Source organism: Amblyomma maculatum, chromosome 4, assembly GCF_055883805.1.
Source record: "Amblyomma maculatum isolate TAMU_Amacu chromosome 4, ASM5588380v1, whole genome shotgun sequence".
In the NCBI taxonomy this organism is placed as follows: Eukaryota; Metazoa; Arthropoda; class Arachnida; order Ixodida; family Ixodidae; genus Amblyomma; species Amblyomma maculatum.
The window spans coordinates 40,651,548-40,678,528 of NC_139347.1; the positions used below are offsets into that span (position 1 = coordinate 40,651,548).

A 26,981-nucleotide genomic window follows, 5' to 3' on the forward strand; every position below is an offset into this window, starting at 1 on the left:
CGCGACTCCATGAGATTCGTATCAACGAGGTTCCATTGTATTTAACAATTGCTATGTTTGGCGAAATCTTGTTGTGTCTGTAATGGTGATGGAGCAGCACAAGGAGAAAGTGAAATACACACAAGGGCACTGAAGAAGTGACAGTGAAAGACACATATGGGTTCTGTAGAGGTGAAACAGTGAATGACACATGGGTAATGTTTATGTAATGTTTATGCTTGCTGTGTTTCTTTCTAGTCTCGGTTGTATTAGAGTGCAGTCTACAGTAATGTCTTTGGCTTACTATGCATATTATAAACAAACAAAGAAGTGCACGTGCACACACACACACACACACTGCAGTAACAGGCAAAGCAATTACGATTTTTAGTAGCATTTAGTAAAGCCTGTAAAGTTTTTTAACAAAATCATATAGACAGCTTCACTCATATTTCTTATAGATATATAAAATACACCTGTGAATGTGTATTTTTTGTGAGTGTATAGTGAGAAAGGACTGCACTTATGATTTTAATCAAGTAGCTAGGCCCTGCGTATATTGTTTAACCCTGTTACTGTTCTCTCTGCCTCTGTTCTCTTCAGGCTCAATGGTCTTGTGAACCAGGACATTCCAGTAGATGTGGAATCAGTCAGGAGATCCTACGATATGCTGTTCTCCATACCAGACCTTCCCTTTCTTGATGCTCTTGTGAATGCCATTATGATTCTGTGTGAGAATCTGGAAATTGGTCTCAGGTAAGGAGGGCCTTTTCGTACTGTGAATTTTTGTATGTTTTGCACAAAGCTTGCGTCAGAAGAGTGGTTTGTTCTAGTTTATCAGTGCTAACTCCCCTTTGGGAATTTATTCAGCAACACCAGTGCTGAAACTGCGGAATTTACAAAATTAAAGGGCCATCATTGACTTTTTTGTGATATGCAATGACCTGTAGCTGTGCCCTAATAATTACCAGGAGATTTTTGTCCTGTGCAAGGCTCTTGGTCATTACTGCATGGTGACATACAGAGCACTATCACTTTATCATGTTTTTGGCTGTGCCATCATTATGACTCTTGCAGAAACTTCAGAACTGTATTAATGAAACAACGACCTGATGCGGCAGCTTACCTTCTTCAGCAGTACAAATGTAATGTGCTACTTGCAAGAACGTAAAGCATGCAGCAGTGCAGTTAGGCCTTGCTATACAGCACCTCACTTTAGTTTTTCTGCGCGAAAGTAACACAATGTGGAGCTGCACTGAATTTTGTTTGCTCTTTTGTTATTGATCATATTAATTATAATGAGGCATAAGTATACAGTTTATTTTCATTATTTTGAGCTCTCTGAATTTTTGTTACCCAGTCGATTCAAACTGATGCTTTGGTATTGCCGGCCCCAAGTGCATTATGTTGGGCTTCCTTTAATTCAAGATCCAAATACTGCGAAATGATCTTTTGCTCACTCTGTGTTCAAACTATCTAGAGTCGAGTGCAGTATGAAAATTTCAGTTCAGTCTGATGTCCTTGACTGGGGCATTTGCTGCAGGTACCACAAAGCCTACCAGAGGGATCCCAGCCTGCTGTCGGTGTTTGTGGTGCTTCTCGAGCTTCCACTGCTTGAGGGCCCCCTGTGTGGGAGTGCGTTGCATGCGCTGTGTCGCGCGTGTGCCCTGTTGCCCCCTGAGGCCCAGGCGAGGTTGGCCAAACAGTGGGGGGCCCAGTGCCCACCCCACCGGCTCCACAACACCCTCAACGCTCTCCACCAAGTGCTGACTGCACGCGTCATCGAGGGACACTTTGGCCGAGACTTTGGTGTTGCCGACGACGAGCTCCTCGTGGCCTCCATCAAGGTTATTGTTCGGCCAGCACTTTGTTGCTTGACGGAATAGACGCGAAACAAAATCACACGGCTTCATGTTATATGCCATAAATTTGCCTTGCGCAGCGAGACTGCAGTGCAAGCTAATTTAGCCGAAGAAAAACCCTTGTTTACTGCCTTAACTGTAATTTCGCAGGTTGGATGCCAGCCTGCAAGGATGCTGTTACCAGAGCACTGGCACTGAGCTATACCAGTTGTGGCGCAATACTTTTTGCTCATCCACATTGTGGGGTCTATTTATAGAGAAATTATATTTTACAATAGGAGGAAAGCTGCCATGGTGAACTGTGTTCTGAGGAAGAAAGCGACAATAAGAGATGTTGACAGAGGCACTTACGGCTATTACATTATTAACACTGCCTAGTAATAAAATATGTTGAGTAATTGAATTGAACCGCCCTGCTACGGTGGTGCAGTGGTTGGAGCATTTTACTGCTGCATCCAAGGATGCGGGTTCGAATCACTGCTGTGACGGCCATTTTGTGATGGAGGCGAAAGGCAAGGCGCCCTGTGTGCTGTGCGGTGTCGGTGCACGTTAAAGAACACCAGGTGGGCGAAATTTCTGGAGCCCTCCACTACAGCATCTCTCATAGCCCGAGTTGCTTTGGGATGTTAAACCTAAGCCTAAGCCTGAATAGATCAAGTCACCAGCAGGACTATGAGCAAGTGTCTTCCCATGGTATTGCAGGGGAGATGCTCAGAGGCTAGATGGAGCGATCTCACATGATAAGCTTCCACGATGCTTTGCCTCGCTGGCGCAGAACGGAGTCACACTATGAGATGCAAATGCTGCACCAACCTTCCTGAGGCCAAAGAGAGAGGCCCCTGTTCCCACTATGTATGCTGCTCATGTAGGCCAATGCATTCGCTATCCGTCAGTGGTTGGGAAACCAGGGAAAACATGCCCTCATGGGGCAGTGAAACCTAAGGCAATGGCAAATCCTCACACCGTAATCAATGCCTGGCTGGTGCAGCTAGAAAAGGGCCACTTTTTTTCATTTTTATTTTTTCCTTTCTCCCAGGGTCCATGCGGGTCCTTGAAAGCCCTTGAATTCGGAAGATGTGTTTTCAAGGGCCTTGAGAATTTGGGAACTTTCGTTGGGTTCTTAAAAACCCTTGAATTCTGATGTGGTGAGATAGATGGCCATGGAAAAATGCTAGTATCCTTTAAATTTTCTTTTTTCACAAGTCATCTTGTTGGAGATGACTTTACCGAACACCATAGTTGCGGCTTTGATCACCGTCCCCTTGGCAAGTGTACTGCAAAGCAGACGAAGTCCCAGTGTCTCCGCCCAAAGCCACACATGGCTACCGTAGCCTGGTAACCTACTCCAACAGCAACGTTCGGGGTCATGGCACTCGATGCACCGTAAGCATAGGGAGCCTACATAGTAGCGACACAAGTGGTTTAGCGGCACACAGCAAGCACGCATGCGTCGCTTTGCAAAAGCAGTAGACTTCACTTAAACCATCCCACAAAATTTTTCTATTTACCGTAGAAAAAAAGTGAAATTATAGGGGCCTCAGCATCGCGAACAACTGTGCCACCGCACAGGGAAGTTTCCTCCATGCATGCAGAAGTGATAGAGTAGGCGCATAAAGTTCGCACCAGAAAAGTTGAAACAGCTTTGTTATTAGAATGATTGCCACTGCATTTGAGCAAAGACAGCATCTGGACCCAGGTGCCAATCTTACTGAGATGATGCTGCTCGCTGGCACTTCGAGCAGCAGACTACGCTGCTGGTTAGCTGCCGAAGCCACAGCCAGCGATGCGTCTATAGCGGCCAGAGCAAAATGAAAGGTCTGCTCTTGGTGCGACTAGGTGTCAAATCTGACATCTTATAATAAAATAAAAATGTGGTCAAGTTCCACGATGCCTTCTGCAGTAAAGCTTGCAGATGCAAGACATATCTGAGGTGCAGCTGCGGGCAGATGGGGCAGAAATTTGTTGGTATCGTAGTTACTGCTCTTACTAGCAACTCTCGGTAAATGGCCCTCAAGAGAGTTTTATTTTTTTACATTTCTTTACTACTACACTTCCTTGGTCTTCTGAGAGGTCTTATGCAATCAATTTTAGATATGCGAGATGTAAGAAATGTTTTTTCATGGCTTATATACCCTCAGCTGCAGCCACTATCAGACTGGTTTGTTTAGCCAGTAGTGGTTATTATGGCCACTCAGCGCAAGCTATGGAAATGGTGTAGGGAAATGGTGTAGCTCCTTTTATGAGGGGAAGCTAGAGTTAGTATCATAAGAAAATCTGTGCAGAATTTGGCAGCATGGACCTTTTGGCAGGCTTTGGCATGTCTTAAAGGCATTGTCTGGCTTTTCTGATTCAGAGAAAATTGCATTTTCGATTTCTTCTAAAAGGCTCTCTGTATTGTTTACTGTTGTACATATACAGTAAAATTTCTTTGATATGATCCGTGCTGTTGCTGTGCGATGTCAGTGCACGTTAGAACCCCAGGTGGTCGAAATTTCTGGAGTCCTCCACTACGGCGTCTCTCATGGCCTGAGTCGCTTTAGGACGTTAAACCCCACAAACCAAACCAAACCTCTTAATCAAATATTTAGGGGAATCCCCCAAGGTGGAGTAGATTTGTAATAAGGGAGTAATTACTCATTGCATCCACCCAAGCACAGCCAAACGGCTACAAAGGAAAGCTATACAGCTTTCTCAGAAACTTCGTAGTTAAAGAAAAATTCGTCCTGATCCGGGAATCGAACCCGGCACCACCGCCTTTTCGAGGCAGTCGCTCTACCGACTGAGCTAACCAGGACGGTCAGCAGATCAGATGGTAGGGCGAGAGCGGAATGATCTATAACTCGAAGTGGGAATGGTGTTGGTCAAATATTTAGGGGAATCCCCCAAGGTGGAGTAGATTTGTAATAAGGGAGTAATTACTCATTGCATCCACCCAAGCGCAGCCAAACGGCTACAAAGGAAAGCTATACAGCTTTCTCAGAAACTTCGTAGTTAAAGAAAAATTTGTCCTGATCCGGGAATCGAACCCGGCACCACCGCCTTTCCGGGGCAGTCGCTCTACCGACTGAGCTAACCAGGACCTGGTTAGCTAAGTCGGTAGAGCGACTGCCTCGAAAAGGCGGTGGTGCCGGGTTCGATTCCCGGATCAGGACGAATTTTTCTTTAACTACGAAGTTTCTGAGAAAGCTGTATAGCTTTCCTTTGTAGCCGTTTGGCTGTGCTTGGGTGGATGCAATGAGTAATTACTCCCTTATTACAAACCTCTTAATATGTTTTTTCGACGGCATTTTTTTGCCTTTACGGCTGAAGCAATATAGAGGTATAATTCATTTTTCCATGCAATCAGATTTTAACCTTGTGTTCGGCACACCATAGCCTTAGATGGCCTTTCGGCAGAACTCTCAGTATAATTAACATTTTTGTACTGCTAATACAGTTTTATTTCCACATGGGTGCGAATAACACAATCTCTGAAATGTATGAAAAACTTGCATGATTTGGAACTTTTCTCCAAGAGGCAGCGAAAAAGTCCTTGCATGGGGAAAGGGGGAGTAAGAGCAGCCACAGTAACAGTAACACTCTGGCTGATGTTTCTGTATTTGCTTGTGTGGCAAAGGCAGCGGCATATTTTTTCTTGTCGTTTTTTTATGACTTACTATTCTAGACTGGAACCGTGGCTGTAGCAGCTGTATTTTTCAACTGAAATTGCAGAGTTCACTGTACGGTGATTGCGTGTTGAATCCTGAGGGCATTTGGAAGTGTAACCTCTCTTCAACTGCCTGACTTTTCCATGCTTATTGTACTGCTTCGGGGCATATAGTAGCATAGGTTAATAAACTGGCTGAGCATTTTTTATTATTTTTTTTTTTTAATTTGATACTGTGAATCTCATCAGGGATTGTAACAGGAAGGGCTGTGAGCATATTACACTAAAGCAAAAAAGCATACATAATAATACATGGTGTAGAGTGTTACATGCAGCTTACAACAATCGAAGAACACAGGATATATCACATATATTAATTACATGATTACGGATGATAACTAGTACAAAAGGCGTATGGCAAGAAAAAATTCAGTCGCAATGTCAGCGACGAGATCAATATTAGTTCTAATTCAAAGTCAAGGCACAATCAAGGTTTAAAATACTAAAAAAGGAGAAAATCGACTATAATGAATTCACTACTTGAATCAGGCACAAACAGGAAGGTGAAAATAGCAAGAGAAGGAAGCATAAAAATAAGGAATACAATTGTTACTGCAATGGGTATAATTCATCTGCAACAAGGGAACAAAACTCAGCTAAGGACATGCTGTTAGTAATGCGCGTGTTTAAATTGTTCCATTCTCGTGATGCCACTGTGAACATATTTGCTCTACACAGGGGTAGAAGCGCTGCTCCAATTGCTCCATTCTGCTCCAAACTGCTTTACCTGCTCCATCCTGTTTCAAGACACAATATTGCTCCAAAACTGCTCCAAACGGGTTGCCGCAATGTTTTGCTATCAAATTCAGCTGAACACAAGAACGATAGTAGTACGCAAGTGGCAGAGGTGTAAACACTTCTTGCACTCGGCTCAATGCAAACAAAAGTTTCACAAGGTAGGGAAGTATGAAACATAATTTAAAAATTTTCTACAAGAAAATTTAGTGTCTCCCACAAGTGCTCGGAGGTATATGTGAAAAATGCACTGTGAAAAAATGCACTGTGCATATGACATAGCACATCCTCCTAGGCTTTTGAATCTCCCGTGGGGAGAGAAGCGAGAGCAGCAAGTGAAGCAGGTAGCGCTAAATACCACATTAACATTGTTCCTGGCGGTTGTCTGGAAACTTGTTTGGCGGTAAAAGGTACTCAAGTTCTAATGCTCTTGCTTTAAAAACAAGCAGGTACTTGACCATTAAGCCGCTTTGCCAATAACAGCCGTGTCAGGCCTATGTCAGATAAAAGCATCTTGAAGTGTTGTAGGGTGCCAAAGGTGCCAGTCACTAGAAAACATCCCAAGGGTGTTGGAAGGCCTCACGGGTCCTGTCACCAGCTTGTTGCTTAAGAAAACCATGACTAGGTGCTGGCAGGAGGAAGCTGAAGTAGGAAAAGGCTACCCTTTAGTGCCATCTATCCTACCTGAAGGCACTACTGGCCAGTGCTTTGGAATTTATCGGAACATGCAGAGGATCAAAGAGCCATGCACAAGATAGCAGAAATGTGCCCATTGATGTGAACGCCCAGGCTAGTGGCGCTGCTTGAGCTCACCGAAATGGTAGACTCTACGTTTAAATCTATCAAGTCAAAATAGGCAGAAGCTTTAGGCCAAACTTGGTGTTCGTTTGTGAGCTGCATAAGCAAGCATTCCATTTCTGTAAGTCTGTTCTAATGGTTGCTTAGGTCAGAATGTTGTTTTAAACATCATTGCATATTTTGGCAATTTGACTTGTGTTGTCAAAGGTGTGAGTACTGTCCACAAAAGCACTGAATGTCGCATAAAATGAATAAAAAGAAGGATTTTATATGTCAAAAATAGAAAACAAATTATCAAGTACGCTTCACCCTATAAACGTGCTCCAAAGCATGATTGGAGTGCTCCGAAACCCGTGTTTGCTTGCTCCAAAGCTGCTCCAAAATGCAATTGTAACTGCTCCAAAATGTTCAAGCCTGCTTCCACCCCTGTCTACAGCTGGGTTTTGTTGCATCGTTGCAAGATGTGCCTGTGATCATGATTGCAGACCATGAAGATTCTGTTCATGGCCAACGTTCTTGGTGGTGAGCTAGAGCAGTGCAGAGAAGAGGAAGAGGAAGGGCTGGACACAGAGGACGGTCGGCCTGTTCCCAAAGATCCAGCTCAGATTTTGAAAGAAGACCCCTTATGGGACCTGCTGAGCGTCAAGGCAAGTTACTTGCTTTCAGGAGTCTGGTCATTGGTACAGGCAGAGGGAGCTGTTTTTGTAATTATATATCTCTATTTGCTCTCTCATAATAGAGTGTGTAAGACTTGACACATTGCCCTGAAGCTAGCATATGATATGTGCTTGGTGGTTGGTCATTTCAGCTAAGAGGTAGGGGTGTGCTAATATTGAAATTTAAAAAAGAAAAATCACATATGAAAAAAAAGATGTTGGCAGAGACACTTGGGGCTTCTTACGTGTGAGAATGTGAAAGTGTTGTGTTAGATTCTGAAGTTGTTGAGTCATGCTAGGTTGCATAATGACTATGGGTCGTGATTATTACTGTCACAACTTTTAAATGTCATAGTATGTTAGGTTTCATCATTCATGACTACATGTGCCGACTTATTTTTCAGACTAGGTGGGACCCTGCAGATGGTCCGAATAATCAAACAGTCTGAAAAAGCCGTGACCTTATAAAAAATCACTTTTCTGCAAGACATAGACTTTAAATATTGGCTTTAAAAATTGCAAGCTTCACCGCTCTCTACGTTTTGTTTGTGAGCCAATAATCAAGCTATGGCATAGAGCAATCCGCTACTATGATCTACTCCAGCAGGGAGCAAGCAAATCACTCAAGGCAATCTGCACATGTGAAGTGGTGCCCCACAGGAACTAATCATGCTTTCATGATCAGCTTCATCTGAGACAGTGAAACATGGCTGCAAGTCATACCATGAATGAGTGCAGGTACCATGCCAAGCAGTAAATCCGGTTTTCATGTGTAAGAACAGTTGTGACGACCACGAGATGGAAGTTATGAGAAGAAAGCGAGCAGAATGAGCGCCTCAGTATACACCACCCTCTTCCGCCACGGGCACAGTCGTCATGGGTATTGCGGAGAATGCCGCCATTTTCAATGGGGTCTTATACTTTTTGTAGGGTACCTCGATGACACCTAAAATTGCACCATTATGGCTACTACCTCAAGCGATAACTATGAACAAATAGCCAAGCTAGCCCATCCGAGTGACTCCAGTTAAATCCAAGATAGCACCTTTCGTGACCTTGAAGAACAGGTTGGTTGTGATAACGATGCACACTCGTGTCTTATTGTCTGTACCACACCAGAAAAACGAAGTTTTGGCCGAAAGCAGTCTCCATAGTATTGCGGACGCCTATTTTTATTTTATAGATTTTTATGTGTAATTTTTCGACTCCTTAGAGTTCGAAAAATCAATTGTCAATATGCACACTTTCCTTTGGGATGCATGACGGTTCCTCATTAAATCCGAAACACCGAGCAAGGCTGAATTATTGGAGTACAAAAAAAAAACGTTCAGCTACTGTATCATGACATGGACGGTCAGTGGCAGACAACAGTGCTAGCTTTTGTGCCAGTGGTACGTGCAGCGTTTTCGCATCAAAAATGCCTTCGGATATTGAATCGAATATTCAATAAATGTTAACAAAAAAAAATTGCACATAAGACATATAAGCATATTAGGGATGTACGAATAATCGAAATTTCCAATGTGAATCAAATGTTTTTCTTACTCAATTTACGTGTGCATATTAAAAAAACTGGTATTTGGAATCTTCTTTTATCGAAAATTACCGAATACATCAAAAATGTTTGAATTCATCGCAGTTTCACCGCAGTGCTTGAAAATTATTATTATTATTATTATTATTATTATTATTATTATTATTATTATTATTATTATTATTATTATTATTATTATTACTCGCAATGCCGGGAACTCCCTCTTCACAAAACGGCCCTGTCGCGGTTTGATGATGCTTCACTGCAATGCGTGCCCTCATCAATTATGCAGTGAAGCATCTCCAAAATGTGATGGGGCCGTTTTGGAAGAGAGCCTTCACATTAAGAGAAGAGAGTGATTAGAGAAGGATGGAAGGTGCTTCTGGGTATTCATTATTAATATAAACAGCGCGAACATGAAGACAAAGGACAAGATACAAGAAAGCCACAGTACAAGCGCTTCGTGTTCGCGCTGTTTATATTAATAATGAATAAGTACCAACTTGCCCAACAAAGTATCTTGGTAAGCCATATTTCTGGGTATTTGTTATAAGCCAGCAGAATGTGTTTAGTAAGTTTATAATTAATTACCAGTCAGCATCGTCACCATCAGCAACAACTGATGTAGTAAAGATCTTTGCTGGTCTGGCTGACCTGTGTAGAGCGGTTCTACTGATACAGTGAATTTGCGGATATTTTTATTTTGAACTGAATATTGATGTATATTTGACTTAGTTCCAACATAAGAGGAGCTATTGCAAGATTGGTTGGTTAGAAGTGAGCACAGCTTTATCTCTGGCTGCTGTTCACAGCCAAAACAAAAATACGGACTGTCATGAAACATACTGAGAAGAAAACATCATCAGCAATTAATAATGCTTTCTTGGAAAGCTCACTTTGCTCCAATATACTGAAGAACAAACGAAATTTCAGAAATTTTGAATATTCATGCCCCCTTTCCCCCCACCCCACCACCACCACCACCAATTCAGTCCTATGCCTCAAGTGCAAGTAGAATGTGCTCTAATTGTGAAGGAGACAGTTCCAAACTGTTAGAACCAAGGACCTTATTAAGCTGTTTAGTAAGATGTACCTTCAGAATGTCATTATGATTTAGGGTGTTGTTGGTGAATGCTCTCATGTTTTAGTTACATGGAGCATAAATAACCTTTAAAGCCAGCATCATAGCTCAGTTGGTAGAGCACAGCACCTGTGACGTGGGGATTGTGAGTTTCAATCCCAGTGATGACATTTAGTTTATTTTCCTTGCGCTTTCTGACCATTCAGCAGAGTGCTAGGGCTCTTGACTGGTAAGCTAGCAGCTACTCGCTCGGCTCCTTTGGTTGCACAAGTGTGCTGGTTTTCAGTACATGCCGCGATCGGGCCTGGTGGGCGTTGTCCACTGCCCCAAAATCATTGGAACCTGTGAAGCGAAAAATGAAGGTGTCATGATCGCGGCTGACTGCGTGCTTTCGTTGGTGACTGATAAGTGGGAGAATGGACGACTCTCGCAAAAAAAAAAAGTATTTTTTCCGCATAATGAACCCTAACCCCAAACTGACATAAATTTTTCTTGAAAAAATATGGGTTCATTACGCGAGTAAATACGGTAGATGATTGACATGGCCGCAGTTTGTTCTGCTGTATGCAAAAAAAAGGTAGTAGATTTTTAAAATATATTCTTTATTAATTGGTTTTGCATAATGCTGTTTTATGCATCATTTTTATAGATTTCTCAATTTTGAGACATAGGTTTAGCCACTGTGGTTGCACTTGCTTTGTGAGTGAATGTTGGTTCGTCCCCTGTTTGCTACTATAAATAGGAGAGGCAGTCTACCTAAATACCTCATTTTATTTTGAACTTAACCGTTGTTATTTTCTTTAATGTCAGTTTGTGCTCTTGTTTTACAAGGCTTTCTGAATTCAGGATGAAAATTTTTCAACCTGCCACCTGTCTATTTGCTCTTCCAGGTGGCCGACTGCCGCAAGCCGCTCATTCCTTGGGAGGAGTTTTACAACGAACCCCTGAGTGAACAGCTGGAGACGGACCGTGGTTTTGTGCACACGCGAGGTGGCACCACCAAGGAGGGGCACTTTTCTTTCCTGGGGCATGCCTTTGTCCTGACGCCAGCGGTGAAAGCTCTGGGCCTCTACTACGACAACCGTATCCGCATGTACAGCGAGCGTCATCTGTCAGTAATTCAAATGTTGGTGGGTGGTGCTCCGGCCAACCCTTACCTCCGGCTCAATGTGCGTCGTGACCACCTCATCGACGATGCACTCCATAGGGTAATCTCATTGTCTCCGGTCTCTTGTGCAGCCTGTCCTACCACTTTTCTGCACTTTTTCTGTCCCGCCTTACGTTTGAACGCGCTGCGGTATTCCACTTAGGTGGCTTAGCCCCTGAATTGTTCTCTTGTGAAGCATGAGCTGAAGCACGTAGAGTAAAACTCAAGGAGAGGGGGGAAGGGCACAGCTTTCAAATCGCAAAACGTTGCTAAAGATTTAGTTTGGGTTTTAAAAGTCCAAAATATCTGCTCTCGCAACTCATTTTCTATGGTGCTCTGAAGTATTCATTTTTCTTTCTTGTTTTCTTTTTTTTTTTTTTTTTTTTTTGTGAAGTGTACTGAGAACTCGTGCAAAAACAGTTGTTGTTTTATCGACTGTTTCAGTGCTGTGTTCAAGCTGTGTTCAAATTTTTCAAACTTCAATGTCATGCCACACCACAACAGTACTGTTCTACATGCGGAAGCAAACCCACAAACATTAATAGTTTCAAGGTCCCGCCTTTGTGGTTAGAATGCATAAGCATCGACCTCCTTCATGGTTGCCCCTGGCGACTGGCGAAACTTGCACGCGACCCTGTTGAGCAGTGTCTGCTCTTGCTTGTTGTCACATGGTAGGCACTCACCTTGTGCTGCTGCATTGTTTTGGGCTGTTGCTGTCGCACAAAGCCGACTACAAGTACTAACTGAAAAGGGTACTGTGAACTTCCAGAGGCAACCAGTCAAAAAACTGTGTTGACGAGCTGCCTTCTGGATAAATAGTAAGGAGGACGCTCAACTTAGGGTGTCTTTCACTCCAACATATTTTTCAGTGTATAAGACGCACTTTGTACAAGGCACACCCTTCATATTGAGAGGCTTTCAACAAAAAATAAATTGGTACATAGTTTGCACCCTTGTATGAGACGCACATCAACTTACCTAGTTGATTTGGTAGTACCCGCTATGCGACCATCGTAAGATACTCCCTGTCTACGAGGATACTCCTTACGTGGCGCAAAATGATAGAAAAGAAAAAAGAGGGAACACTCAATCCCCGAAAAAATTCTCGCGCAGGCAAAGCAGCAACATTTTATTTTTACTCAAAGCCTTTAAAGGCCTCATCTTCGGCTGCGCTATCTAAAAGACAGCCGATTCCTGACGGAAGTGCTGCTGAGACATCATCTTCACACTCAGAATCACTGTTCTGATTGTCGTCGTACTCAGACGCCTTAAACTAGTCTGCTAGCCTTGCAGAAGCCTGCAGTAATCATTGCCACTGTAACTGCACTTCTGGCTTCATGTACCCATTTCGCAACTTAGCTAAATGAAGCATGCCTCATGCTGTAATCACTTTCGGGTCATCTACGCCTCCACAAATGCAGTGTAGAGCAGCTTTAAAGGGTTGGTTTATGGGAATGGCCAGAGGCCGCAGAATCTCGGTTTTGCTTGTGTAGAACGTAGTGGAAAAATTTTGCAATTTGAACATCATCTTATGCACTGAAAAATGCGGTATTTGTTTTTTTTTCTTGTCGCCCACTTTCTGAAACAGATTGTGAATGTTCCCCCATCTTCTGGAGCCAGGGTGCTTGCATTCTTGAATTAGGATTCCTGGTTTGAAAGTTTCTTTTTGTCTGAGTGTAGGGATGACTGCAGAAAATATACCACATAAATAAAATTCAAATTGTTGTTCTTGAAAAAACAAAGGTCTAAGCATGTCGAGCCCTTAGCATGTCTGCAAATGCAGTGAACGTTAATCCAATCTCTTTACCTCATTTTGTGTTGCCTTTATATTTTCCACGGGGTTCAGAATCAAAAAAATATTGGAAGTATTGGCAGGAAAGAAATGTTCATTATTGGCACAGAATTCCTTTTGCAAATAGTGATAAATTTATTATGAATGTGCTTGATAATTTTTTTATATAACAAGAAGTAAGTAAAAATTTATGTGAGCTTCATTCTACCTTAAAATAAGCAGCAGTCATATTGCACCTCTAGCGAATCATGGCAGTAAATGAAATCGGCATCCCATTCTGCCTCAAACTAGCCGGAGGTATCACAATTGTCATAATTTCGTTTTATCGTTAGTTTTTTTTTTTTATTTGACAAGGAATCTTTTGAGTTCAAACTGTTTTCTTGTTGTGGAGAAATAGTGTGTGCTGGTATGGATGCAGGTAGTATATTTTACTGCAGGATTAAACTTTACCTGATCATTGTGGCAACTTTGTCAGTGGTGGCGAAATGCTAAAGTGCCCTTTGAGGCAAAGGAGAACTGGGAGAAGGCAAGAAGTTTAACGAGATGACTCCTAGGTTCCGGTATTTTGGTCTATCAGGTAGTCAGTTTAATCTGGAGTCCTTTTGTATTGCAAATTATTTCTGTTGTAAGGGTGCGTTGAAGCTCAGGTCGGTGTTCAGGTCGACCGTTTAACTAGTGCCTCAGTCTCTTGCGTCTTCGTCTTTTGTCTGCCGTCTTCTTTTTTAGCACGTGCCTTTCCACATACGCTCGTCGTCTTTGTCACCGTCGAAAATCACCGAGCGTTGGTGTGACACTATAATTATCCCCGGGAGAAAAAAGGAGGCATCCTGCCGACTCATGGTGTGGACACAACAGGCGGGTCGTAACAGGGCTTGAGACGGTCAACGTGCACTGTTTCACGCCCGCGGCGACGCATATCCGGTGTCGGTACAAGCGGTTCTATAACATAGTTCACCGGAGAGGTCTGGCAAATAACCCGATATGGGCCATGGTATTTGGAGGCAAGTTTGGTAGAGAGGCCGGAAGGGGTGGCAGGAACCCAAAGCCACACGAGGGAGTGTGTGCTGTATGAAGGAGCTGGACAAGACGGTGCTCGAAGGAACTGCTGGTGACCTTGGTTCTGGGTTGTAAATGAGCGGGCCAACTGGCGACATTCTTCTGCATATGCTGCTGCTTGAGAGACGGTGGTCGCTTCGGAGGTGTCAGGGCGATAAGGAAGTATCGTGTCCATAGTTGAGGTGGGTTCACGGCCGTATAGAAGGAAAAAGGGGGAGAAGCCGGTCGTGCTTTGTATGGCAGTATTATAAGCGTACGTGACGAATGGGAGAAGCCGGTTCCAGTTTGAGTGGTCGGACGCGACATACATGGCCAGCATGTCACTTTAGGTGCGGTTAAAACGTTCCGTCATGCCATTTGTCTGCGGATGGTAGGCCGAGGTAGAACGGTGGACAATGCGGCACTGCTGAAGAAGGGCTTCAATGGTCTCGGAAAGAAAAACACGGCCACGGTCACTGAGCAATTCTTTAGGTGAACCGTGGCGCAGAACGAGATGGTGCAGGACGAAAGACGCAATGTCTGGTTCCGACGCAGAAGGTAAGGGAGATGTTTCTGCGTAGCGGGTAAGGTGGTCAACAGCCATGATGACCCAACGGTTACCAGCTGGAGTGACTGGCAGTGGCCCGTAAAGATCAATACGAACACGATCGAATGGTCGGCTGGGGCAGGGTAAGGGCTGCATCGGAACGGTGGAGTGGTGTGGAGGGTTTTTGCGGCGTTGGCATTCCTGGCATGCGCGAACGTAATGGCGCACGAAGCGGTACATACCCTGCCAGTAATAGCGGAGGCGAAGACGGGTGTAAGTTTTCAACACTCCGGCATGGGCACACTGAGGATCGGCGTGAAAAGCGGCGCATATTTCCGAACGGAGATGCCGAGGAATGACAAGGAGCCACTTGCGTCCGTCGGAAAGGTAATTGCGGCGGTAAAGCATGCCGTCGCGGATGGAAAAATGACAAGCTTGGCGGTGAAGCGTTCGTGAAGCTGGGCGCAGAGAAGGTGTAGATAAAAGCGTGAGAAGAGAAGCGATCCAAGGGTCTTGCCTTTGTTCATTGGGCATGTCGGCAATTTCTAGCGAAAATGAGTCACTTATGGTGATCGCTGTCGAGTCAGAGCCACATTGAAGAGGTGACCTAGACAGGGCGTCGGCATCAGAATGCTTACGGCCAGACCGGTAGGTGACCTGAATGTCGTACTCTTGTAAGCGGAGGGCCCAATGAGCAAGACGGCCGGATGGGTCTTTAAGGGTGGACAACCAGCAGAGTGCGTGATGGCCCTTAACAACAGAAAAGGGACGACCGTAGAGATATGGGCGGAACTTCCCAATGGCCCAAATGATGGCCAAGCACTCCTTTTCGGTTACAGAATAATTCTTTTCGGCCTTTGTTAAGGTACGGCTGGCATAAGCAACAACATACTCTGGGTTGCTGGGCTTTCGTTGTGCAAGGACAGCGCCGAGACCTACACCGCTGGCATCAGTGGGAATTTTGGTAGGCGCCGTAGGGTCAAAATGGCGGAGAATCGGAGGCGACACTAGAAGGCGCCGAAGTGTCGAAAAGGCCTCATCACAGTCGGATCTCCAAGACGAAAGAATGGCGTCACCGGCAAGGAGATCTGTCAGCGGCTAGATGATCGAAGCGAAATTGCGGACGAAGCGACGAAAATACGAGCACAGCCCGATAAAACTACGCAGCTCCTTTAGAGAATTTGGGCGTGGAAACTCAGCTACTGCACGAAGTTTCGCAGGATCTGGACGAACACCGTCTTTCGAAACAACGTGTCCCAATATAGGAAGCTGGCGAGCCCCGAAGCAGCACTTTTTCAAATTTAGTTGCAGGCCGGCATCAGTCAAACACTTTAGCACACGCTCGAGACGGTCCAAATGTGACGTAAAATCTTTTGAAAACACGACAACATCGTCCAAGTAACAAAGACAGTCATGCCACTTGAGTCCGCACAGAATTGTGTCCATCATGCGCTCGAAGGTGGCCGGCGCGTTGCATAATCCAAACGGCATGACGTTAAATTCATAGAGACCATCAGGTGTCACAAAGGCGGTTTTTGGTCGATCGTCAGCTGCCATGGGTACCTGCCAGTAGCCCGAGCGAAGATCCAGAGATGAAAAGAATTCGGCGCCTTGAAGGCAATCGAGAGCGTCATCAATACGTGGAAGGGGGTATACGTCTTTTCGCGTTATCTTGTTCAAACGCCTGTAATCAACACAGAACCGTATAGAGCCATCCTTTTTCCTCACGAGAACAACTGGAGAGGCCCAAGGGCTGTGCGAAGGCTGGATGACGCCACGCTGAACATGTCATTAACGTGCTCGGTGATAACTTGACGTTCAGCAGCCGACACCCGATAAGGGCGCTGGCGTACCGGGGCGTGCGTACCGGTGTCGATGCAGTGAGTGACTACGGATGTACGCCCCAAAGATGTCCGAGGAAGGTCGAATGAGGAACGGAAGCGCTGCAGCAAGCTGACGAGCTGGTCGCGTTGATCTGTCGACCGTTTAACTAGTGCCTCAGTCTCTTGCGTCTTCGTCTTTTGTCTGCCGTCTTCTTTTTTAGCACGCGCCTTTCCACATACGCTCGTCGTCTTTGTCACCGTCGAAAATCACCGAGCGTTGGTGTGACACTATACTGTATATTGTTCTCTGTCTCTGCTTCCTCTAGTGACATGCAAGAAAAGGCCCGTATAACACACACATCCGTTATTTTTTTAAAGCATGAGTCATGCTTTATTCTCATGCAAACTATTCACATTGCTATAAATCCTTTTTTTTTTTCTTTTTGTATGCTATTATCTTCCTATTTTTCTTAGTGCACACTTGTCTGCTTTTACATTTCTTTAAACAGTTAGAACTGGTGGCCATGGAAAGTCCATCAAGCCTGAAGAAGCAGCTTGTAGTGGAATTCGAAGGGGAACAGGGCATTGACGAAGGTGGCGTTTCCAAGGAGTTCTTTCAGCTTGTCGTCGAGGAAATCTTCAATCCTGATATAGGTCAGCCAGCTTCCTGTGTACCTTGAAGAAATCATGCCAATACTTCGAAGTCAAACTGTTCAGCATTAGAAATAGCTATTCACTGCCACTGTTTGTTGTGTAACATGTTTTCTCATTCATTTTATGCTTTTCTGAACATTTTAATCAAATCATCAGAAGTAATAGTTGTACCTAAGAACTGTCCTATAAATAGCTATGGTTGGCATTACTGATTGGTAAGAGTGCCTGCTGTTTGTACTTTTCTTATTCCTACACCCTGTAGGCTGTTATGGCACACTCCTGTTGAAGCAGCAGGGAATGAAAACAATCATTAAGCAAGGTGCAATTGTTAGGTAGCTAATAGCATCTTCTAGTGAAAAATCTGTTGTGCAAGATTTGCTGGGCAGTTTATTCACAGATGTTAGTGCCAGCTTTGAAGGTCAGTAATAAAAATACAAATGGATGGGGCAATAATTTTGGGAGAATAAAGAGCTTTGGTCTGAAAATAAGGAGAGGTCTTGAAAATTGTCATATGTCAGAAAGAAGCACTTTTTGTGTAGGCGAAATTATTACCACATTTGTCCTTTTTGCATAATTCAAGTGAACTTCTTTGTTTAGTCATTCGTTCAGCTCTTTGGTATCAAGTGTCTTGCTTAGGAGTGTGTGCATTCATCTTCGCTTAATCGGTCTGCTTTCAGCCATGTTCACGCTGAATGGAGAAACTCAGACATACTGGTTCAATCCAACATCATTCGAGAGTGATGCTCAGTTCAAGCTGATTGGGATCATTTTGGGCCTGGCCATCTACAACAACGTCATCTTGGATGTGCACTTCCCCATGGTTGTCTACAGGAAACTGTTGGGGAGGAAAGGCACATTCCACGATCTTCTGGATTGGAATCCCGTGAGTTACAGATGCCCCATATTACCCGTTTCCAAAGTTCTTTGGGCATAATCAATTCTGATTTTTTCAGGCTCCCTTGAGTAATGAGTCAATGCCTTATGCATTTTGCCCTGTTGCAAGCGCTGACTCTCTTATTTGAAAGTGATCTTTTGATGGGCCCATAATTCAGATTTTATTGGAGATGGCTTACCGTTATAACCCATCTTTTGGGGAACATTCTTACTGAGCAATGTCTCAAACAGGTGAAGTAGTAGTCATGTTACTAGCTTTTGAAGCAACTGAATGTGGCTCTTTTCTTGAAGGTTACCTTTAAGTTACAGGAATAGCTCCTGCAAGCATTTGGGAGGGGGAGGAACGTGAGCTTGCATAATTGTTGATGTGGAGATGCTTCCGTCGCCAACGTGCTTGCCCCATCTTTCATTTGTGAGTTTTTGGCTAGCTGCATTAATGTGTGCTCGCTCAGCGCAACACATTTGTTCATTCATGAATACTTCTTTAGTGCTCCTTAATGCAACTGTTCAGGCTCTCTTTAGATTCTAGGAGCCCTTTTGAAGCCTTTTTGGAGCTGTATAGAGCAGAATACAAACCTATATATTTTGTAAAAATCAGGACTGTACGTGCAATCATTATTTCCCTGAGAAGTCTGACCTCAAAAATTTCTTCATATAAAGTGTAAATTGGAGGCAGTCCTAAAACTGGCACCTCTGCAGTTGCTAGGTTTGGCATTAACAATTCGCTTGAAGTGCCCTTTTTTTTCTTACTTTTTCTAACAAAAGAATGCTGCTTCCTTTTCTCAATGACCCGCTCATGTAGAGCTTGGCAAAGGGCTTGCAGCACTTGCTGGATTACAAAGGGGACGACATGGAAGAAGTGTTTGTGCAAAGCTTTCGGATCACCCACAAGAATGTCTTTGGCACTGTGCTCACCCATGACCTCAAGGAGAACGGGGACACAATTCTAGTCAACCAGGATAACAAATGGGTTAGTAGGGCCATGATGATTTCTTGCTGAGTTGTTAGCTTCGTCACCTAAAGCTCGCTTTTTAACTTTCATGTTTGTTTTTTTTCTTATTTTTTTTTTTGGAACGCAGGAATTTGTGGACATGTACACAGACTTTTTGCTCAACAAGAGCATAGAGAAGCAATTTCGCGCCTTTCGTCGTGGTTTCTTGCTCGTGACCGACGATTCCCCTCTGGATATGCTCTTCCGGCCTGAGGAAGTGGAACTGCTTGTTTGCGGTAGTAAGGTGAGGTTTGTTTTTAGCTTTTGCGGTCTCTGCAATACCTGCACAGCAGAAAGGCTGTTATGCCCTCAGCCTGATGCAGCTCCTCGAGACACTTTTCGAAGGTTTTTAACCCCTTGCATCCTAGGATCCGCATATGTTGTCACCAAATACTATGACCAGATTATTAGTCGTACAGAAGAGCTGAAGCTGTAAAATAACATGTTAAGCTATCGCTTCTCTGCCTACAGTGTCGTGACCACGATATTTGATGCTGTTTTAGCCCTGTGTTTTACTTCTGATCAATAATCTACCCAGGGCTAGGAAACAAGGTATTAAAAGAACTTGCAAGTAAGTGTAATGCAGAGTGGATTAAGAGAGCATATCTATGCTGAGCCTTCAGTATGTTGTGGACTTGTCTGATCAGTTTTCGAAAACACGTTTAAAGGCTCCTTTTAACTATTTCAGAACTTTGACTTTAATGCACTTGAAGAGTCAACTGAGTATGATGGCTACACAGCCAGCAGCCCCATCATAAGGTAAGGCCATTGCTTTTGCACTTGATTTGTTTAGTGTCAGTTTCCACATCTCCTGAAAGGGCTTTGAAGGAACAGTTCACGTATCTTGGCAAATGCTGCAGATACTTCAGGCAACATTGATGAATATTTAGACATATAAAAAAAAAAAAAACATGAATATTATGAAATAGTAGCTGGGGTCAAACTATCTTTAAAATTTTTTAGCTTTTTTAATAATATATGTATGCCACATTTAGTCTATATACCGAACGCAGTTCGGCCCTAAAATGGGGACTTCAAGCTCCCCAGTTGCAGCCTGCTTGAGTAACAGGTGGCAGGCTTTGCTGCACTGCAGAAATGACTGGTGGTGGTGCAACAAGTCGTACAGACTTTTATCTCGCACAAGAGTGTTTTTTTTTTTTTCAACCTTGCATTTGCCAATTGTGCCATGGAAAGCATAGTGGCATGGAAGGTTGATAGTCAGATGGTCTCTGGCTCCTTGCTTGCACATGTCAACTGTGCCTTCAGAACCGTGGTGTGAGTGCTTGTAGCACCGTCCTACGTTCGTGTGAGCTGGCACGGACCTATCACGGAGGTAATGGTAATGGTGGTAACTTTAGGGCTAGTGCACATTTTCTTTTTTTTTTTTTACATGACACGTCTGTAACGTAAGGAAGCCACCCTAGCCGGTTCTTGGCCTCCCATCATACCGTGCTGACAGTGCTATGCGAAGAAGCGACCTAACTGGCTGTTTGGTTTTTCGTGGTCTCCGGAATCGCTACGAGCACCTTTGAAACAGCACTAAAGCTTCAGAAGAGCTACCTGCCTCTGTTTCTCAAATAGGGGATCACATAAATTGGCATTCCTTCACCGACTAAATTGTGTAGTCTTGCATGCTTTTCTGACGAAATTTTGTTACGAATTTTGACTCTATATCCGATTGTTCGTGTTTTTTTTGTTTTTTTTCACCTGCACACTATAATGAGGCTTTGACTGCTGCCTAACAGAGCAAAGCTTGTTTTATGTTCCGCACATCAACCATAGGATTCAGAAAACTGCTTACACTACCCAGTCTCATATTTCAGGTCTTATACTTCTGTGTGACGTCTAATCATATTCTCCCTCTCTCTCTCCGCTTGCTGCTGCTGCTTTTTTTTTCTTTAATTTTTAATTATTTGGAGCATTTACCGGATTCTGCAGGCATTTCTGGGAGCTGGTTCACGAGTTCAGCAAGGAGCAGAAGCGGAAGCTGCTTCAGTTTGCGACTGGCAGCGATCGAGTGCCAGTTGGAGGCCTGTCCAAGCTCAAGCTAGTGATTGCGCGTCATGGCACGGACTCTGAAAGGTGCGTGGCGCCACAACCAAATTGCCCGTTGTTGTGGGTGGCGGCACTTCCTTTCTGGTTGCTTCCTTGAGTGTTCTGCTTTTGCCTTGGAATCCTTTGTGCATTGAAATCCTTATAGTTAAAACAACTTGGTTTATTTGAACTGACACTGCTCCCATCATTGCCAAGCATGTGATAAAAGTCTGCGTTTAATTTGAATGGCACGCAATTGAAAGTTCTTTGCTTCCTTTTGAATTTGAATTATCATTATTCAGTGACATTTATCGTGCATTAAAGTAATTCGCAAATGTTTTCTAGACATTGTGTGGTAATGCTCGTGGGGATTGAAACTGTGCCTTTTACTTAGCTCTCCTCACTGTATTGCAGCTTTTGTCATTGTAATATGCTCCGTGCCATTATGTCAGAGGTGAAAAAGTACGAGACCTTGGTACTCGTGTCCCCTGCAGTGGACAAAGGGTCACATACACACATGGCGCTGCTGCTTGTGTGGTCAGTAACGGCCACCCTGGCTGTGCGTGCAACGTGTTCACATGCTGGCGTGCCGTGTTCAGCCACGTTTGTGCCAGGCTGACCTCATGTCATCCACGAAGAAAAGGAATAGAATGCATGAGAGTGTATATTTAAGGCTTCCAGGTTTTCTGACTGTATGTGCAGCAAATATAAAATGCAGCTCCATGAGTGAAACAGCTTGTGATGAGGTCTGCTTTTGCATGTGATTTTTGCAGGTTGCCAACAGCGCACACCTGCTTCAATGTGCTTCTCTTACCAGAGTACTCTTCCAAGGAAAAGCTGGCAGACCGCCTGCTCAAAGCCATCAACTACTCCAAGGGATTCGGCATGTTTTAGCAGCCGAACCTGAGCCTAACTGCATCTTGTACCATTCATGGATTATTTTTTTCCCTACTTCTCTGGGCTTATCCACTGCTGCTGCTACATGGCTGGAGGCAGTTTTTTTTTGTGACTGCACTGCTTTCACTTATCGTCCAAGATCCCACAGTCAGACAACCGTGATGCCAGGCACGCAGGGTGCTTGGCTTTGTAAGGAGACGCCTTTGCCCAAGAAGGAGCATACGTTTACTTTCTGTCTTTCCCGTTCTTTTTGTTCTTCTTTTGGACATTGTCCCTAAGCTGTGTGACATAGTGGAGTGGAAACTTTGCTTCTCTGCTCATTACTGCTGGCATATAATTAAAGTGACCTCTCTGCATGCGTGCTCATTTTTTTCAATAGCTCGTGGCAGTTCATGTTGTCCAGAATGGCTGGTTAGAAAAGAAGACACCCCTGTGAGTTTGGTATGATTGAACTAAGCATTCGGGTTTAGGAAATGCTGTCTTAAAGAAAAGCATAGATAGCACAGGGCTTAGAAGGAAATTTTATACTGTGAACCCAGCTTGGCAAAAGTTCACCGTGGTTGCAACTTTTGTATTACCTTTCACAGTTTCCATTTTTCTATAAGGGCAATATAATGAACTTTCTTGTTTTTTCTGCAGCAGTTCTTTGATTGTATCTTATGGTAGGCTGCAATGCGAGTGAATTCAGTGACTGATAATGCATGGAAGATATTGCAAGCTATGGAAAGTTGTTGCCTTTTGTCGCATTTTTCGTTTTTGTATTAAGACTGCCGTGCAAGATAGAGGTCAATATCTGACCAAGATGCTGGTGACGTAACGGTGAAAAACTATGCGTTCTGAATGTAGCATAAAATTTGGCAGCTTCTGTTGTCTTAGCATGTCTTGTGTGTTTTCTTGCAAGATATGTGTTGATGCTGATGCAAAGGAGAAGCCTGCAGGTGGTTAAGAGAGGCTGGCGATAGGAACAAGCATGGATTGTAATCTACATGCGCTACACTTTTGTCACTTGTAAATTTCTTTTTGTACATACACAAAGCATTGACACAGCTGATGGCAAAGCCTACCCTTTGAAATGACAGCGAAGATGTGTTCTCCAAAGGTCCTTCCTTTGCACATGATTTTGACATTTTGGACCTAGGGGGAGCTAGTTCGAGCAACCTTGTAGGCAGTAGTAGGAGCATTTTATATGTGGTATGCACTGGTATATAAATACACTCAGATGACTTTTGAATGAGTCTTTCGTTCAGTTAAACTGTCCACTCTCTTTTCAGTGAAATTTGGGAGAAGTGAAACTGGTGTAAATTATGTTGAAGTGTTTTTTTTTTCTTCTTTGTATATGAAAGAAGGGAAGGTTGGTGGGAAAATTGTGTTGAGTAATGCCGTTTAATTTTGCAGTTCAAGAACAAAGTGTCATGGCCAGGGAAAAAAAGCAACAGGCTCTCTCTTTGGTACCTTCCAAAGGTGTTGTGAGAAAGTGCTTAGCATTTATGTGGCTTTCTAGGGGGTGGAAACCTTAACATCCCAAATGCAGGTTATTGCATCGAGCAGGTGGGTTGCGACTAAAGTTTGGTATGGTGCGATGGTTACCTAAAATATGTGCGATGAAGTCCATTGCTGGTATCTGTGCGTAAAGCGAAAATAGAGCATTGACAAGAAAGATATTTTATGCCAGTCCTGCCCTGTTGTATGCTGAATGCACACTGGAGTCGTGTCTCGGCCCTGGTAAACTTGCAAAAACAAAATGCTTATTTAGGCAAATGCGACAAACCACCAGCACATACTCCAATACTCTTGTTCCGACAGCACTGTTGCAACTAAATATGATTTCTTTAGCAGGTCGCTTAGTAACCCGCATATCATTTGCAAAAACTAGACATGGGAGCAGCTGCGACGCTTACATTGCAAAGTGCATTCACGGTGCGTTGCATCCCGAGAGTCAGACATGCAACAGGAGTGATATGCATGAAAGCATCCACTTGTACCGTGACTATGTGAGCATCGTCACTGAGGTTTTGGGGATGCCAGACATTTACAGCGAAAGTAATAAGAGTTGGCCTTATAAATGCTGAGCATTTACTAGTTCAATTGTTGCCTACTCTCTGCATCGCTGGCAGTTTGCCAGTAGGCTGGAACAACTGTCGATTGACTGAGTGCAGTCATGGTTGTGTCGGATTGACTCTGAATGAAATAAATGTTCAATTCTTTTTGTTTCTTAATTGGCTCTTTTTTGAAAAAAGGGTTTTACTGTTTCCGTAGCTTTCATGCTTCTTGCTGCAGGTATGTTGTGTGCTGTTTATGCATGTATTGTTTATGTTCATGTGCCTGCCATATGCATCACAAACAGGTGAAGTTGTGCATTCAGATATAAAATGACATTAATTATTTCTTATGAGTATGAGACCATTGTTAACCACACAAGTAACAAATATCAAAACGCATGTATGAACCCCATCAAAAGCAGTCCAGCTTCCGGACTTTATTGGGGCTCCCTAGTAGGGGGCTCCCCTGGGGCCCCCTGGGGCTTCATAGTTTGTCCAGAGCTTGGAAGGATTCAGAACACGAGGTTCTTCCACTTCCTAAAGATTACGGATGCAAAACGAGGCACTGTGCCGAACTTCAAAGCAAACCCCTTGGTGTATGCTTTTGAAGGACGGCTGTACATTTGACAACTGTAGTAGATCTTGGTCTTGGATGGAAAAATGTTATACAATGAACTATAAAGTGTTGCAAAGGTATTAAGATTTTCTTTCAGCTATATAATTAAGGAAACTTTTCCTTATATGTTTAATGAAAAGTGGTGTGCAAATATTCAAGAACTTTGAATAGCCAATCTAATAGCTTCATATTTTGCTATTCAGACAAATCAAACAGCTCAAAAATGATCATGTTCCCAACTTTTCTGTTGCAGTTTCAGCAATTAGCTTAATATTCAAATAAGATGACCTAATATATACTTTGATTCCTATTTCCCAAAATGCTTCAAATCTCTATTGCATTCTATCCTTCCACAATCATTATACACAGGATGAAGGGTTAATGCTGCGACATGATCCAGTCACTTCATGGTGTTCACGATGTTCATGACTGAGTGGGGCAGTAGTGCTCAAGAAAGTTTCGCAAGCCCTGCTTTGATGCCCGATTTAAAAGCCATGGCTCATAAAAAGGCTTTCACTGGTGCTATGTACCAAGATAATCTAGTTTTGTCTTTCATCATCTCTAGCAAACTGTGATTTTATGATATATAACTTGATGTTTGCAGATTTATTATGCTGAATTCAGATTGCAACCCATTGATGGAGACTAATGCTGTGTCTTCAACAGCTACATCAAACTGTGGAGTCCCCATTATTGGTGCTTCATAGTTTCACATTATCGCTTGTTTCGTGCGAATATGTGAATCAGTTCTATCACTGTACATATGTAATTCAAGTTCTAGCTACGCTATTCATATTTGACTCAATTTTCAAGAAAGTAGCACTACTGCTAAACCAGTAGCGTAGCCAGAAATTTTGTTCGGGGGGGGGGGGGGGGGGGGGGGGGCTCACGTTGCAGCGCGTCCTCCTCCATATAGAATTTGGGCGCCTCATCAGGAGACAAACGGTCACTCCGCCGCCATCGGCGCCGCTTCGATGCCTTTTGGTCGCGGTCGCTCACCGGCGTCCGCAAGATGCGTAGGGCGGCGTAAAGCGGTGTAGGAAAAAAAATGAGGTGCAATAAAAAAACCAAAACTCTCCTGGGCCAATTTTCAGCTCCTTCTCTTCGGCGCGTAGGAAGAAGCGTGAAAACGAAAAAAAAAAAAAACAACCACAAACAAAAAGCGCAACTACGGAGAGAGCATAGTGTACGGGGAGAAGGGCGAGGGAGTACCACTAAGAGCTGCTACAGCACGGTGAGGATTCGCAGAAGGCACGAGAAAAAAGAAAACCCCAAAAGAGAGACACAGGGATTTTGAGGAAGCGGGGAGTCGAAGGCGAGGGAAATACCGCCTTTGAAACACTGAGCGGGAATGGAAACCTGTCTTGTTTCGTCGTCCACCCCCACCTCCGCGGCCGGCGCGAGTTGACGCGACGAGCCCGCTCGCTACCTAAACGCCCTTGAAACTTAGTGCTCGGAAATGGTTCCTGGCTTTACGTGACTCCGTCTGCATGGGCCTTGCTACGAAATGTAGCCCCCAAGTTCTGTTCGTGCCGAAATGTATTTTCGAACGAACCGGAAAAAGGTATTGTAGACAAAACCCAGAATGCTTTCGAGCGCCGGTGGTTGTTTTGGTCGGCGGTGCTTGACAGCACGAAAACATTTCGGGTGGGGGGGGGGGGGGGGCTGAAGCCCCATAAGCCCCCCCCCCCCCCCCCCCCCCCCCCCCACCCCCCCCCTTCCCTGGCTACGCGCCTGTGCTAAACCTCTGTGTAACCAACCTCCACGTTGCTAATTCCTCGATATTACGAAGTTTTTCTATTCCACAACGCCGCCCATTGAAGCGCGTACGTGTATTTGAAAACTCCATGTAAAGAACTTGTTGCAGCTGTTGACCTTGATAGGAAGAACTATCTCTTAACTGATGCTGTATTACTGGAAATTGGGCCAAACCGCTCAGGTATCGCCACGAAAAAACACAAATTGACATGAGAGGAACGTGTCGCAGTTTATGCAACGCGTCGTGTTTCAGCGCCGACTGCGCATCCGTGTGGCAGACGTAGCAGTCTTGCTCCTTTCGCTTTTGGCAATATGGCGTCGTGCGGGAGGTGCAGCTGGGCAGTGAGAGGGAGGAAGGGGCGGGGAGCGAAAAGCTGCGCATTGATGCCGCTGAGGCACTGAC

At 44.1% G+C, this 26,981-nt stretch overlaps 1 protein-coding gene and 1 non-coding gene across 4 annotated transcripts in view; one reads left to right on the plus strand and one right to left on the minus strand.

The window, feature by feature from the left end:
* Ube3a (ubiquitin protein ligase E3A) overlaps positions 1 to 24,376 on the plus strand; it is a 41,425-nt gene extending 17,049 nt beyond the window's left edge. For all 3 annotated transcript variants that reach the window (XM_084601192.1, XM_084601193.1, XM_084601194.1), the window contains exons 6-16: positions 583 to 735; positions 1,523 to 1,826; positions 7,566 to 7,727; positions 11,242 to 11,559; positions 17,205 to 17,349; positions 18,027 to 18,232; positions 19,046 to 19,213; positions 19,323 to 19,478; positions 19,923 to 19,993; positions 21,173 to 21,316; positions 22,042 to 24,376. In XM_084601192.1, coding sequence (XP_084457318.1) covers positions 583 to 735; positions 1,523 to 1,826; positions 7,566 to 7,727; positions 11,242 to 11,559; positions 17,205 to 17,349; positions 18,027 to 18,232; positions 19,046 to 19,213; positions 19,323 to 19,478; positions 19,923 to 19,993; positions 21,173 to 21,316; positions 22,042 to 22,162 — 1,948 coding nt within the window. In that variant the 3' untranslated portion in view covers positions 22,163 to 24,376. The remainder of the gene's footprint in view (positions 1 to 582; positions 736 to 1,522; positions 1,827 to 7,565; positions 7,728 to 11,241; positions 11,560 to 17,204; positions 17,350 to 18,026; positions 18,233 to 19,045; positions 19,214 to 19,322; positions 19,479 to 19,922; positions 19,994 to 21,172; positions 21,317 to 22,041) is intronic.
* TRNAF-GAA (transfer RNA phenylalanine (anticodon GAA)) lies at positions 4,562 to 4,635 on the minus strand. Its single transcript has one exon. It is a non-coding gene; the product is annotated as a tRNA-Phe (tRNA).
* Positions 24,377 to 26,981: the final 2,605 nt, after the last annotated feature.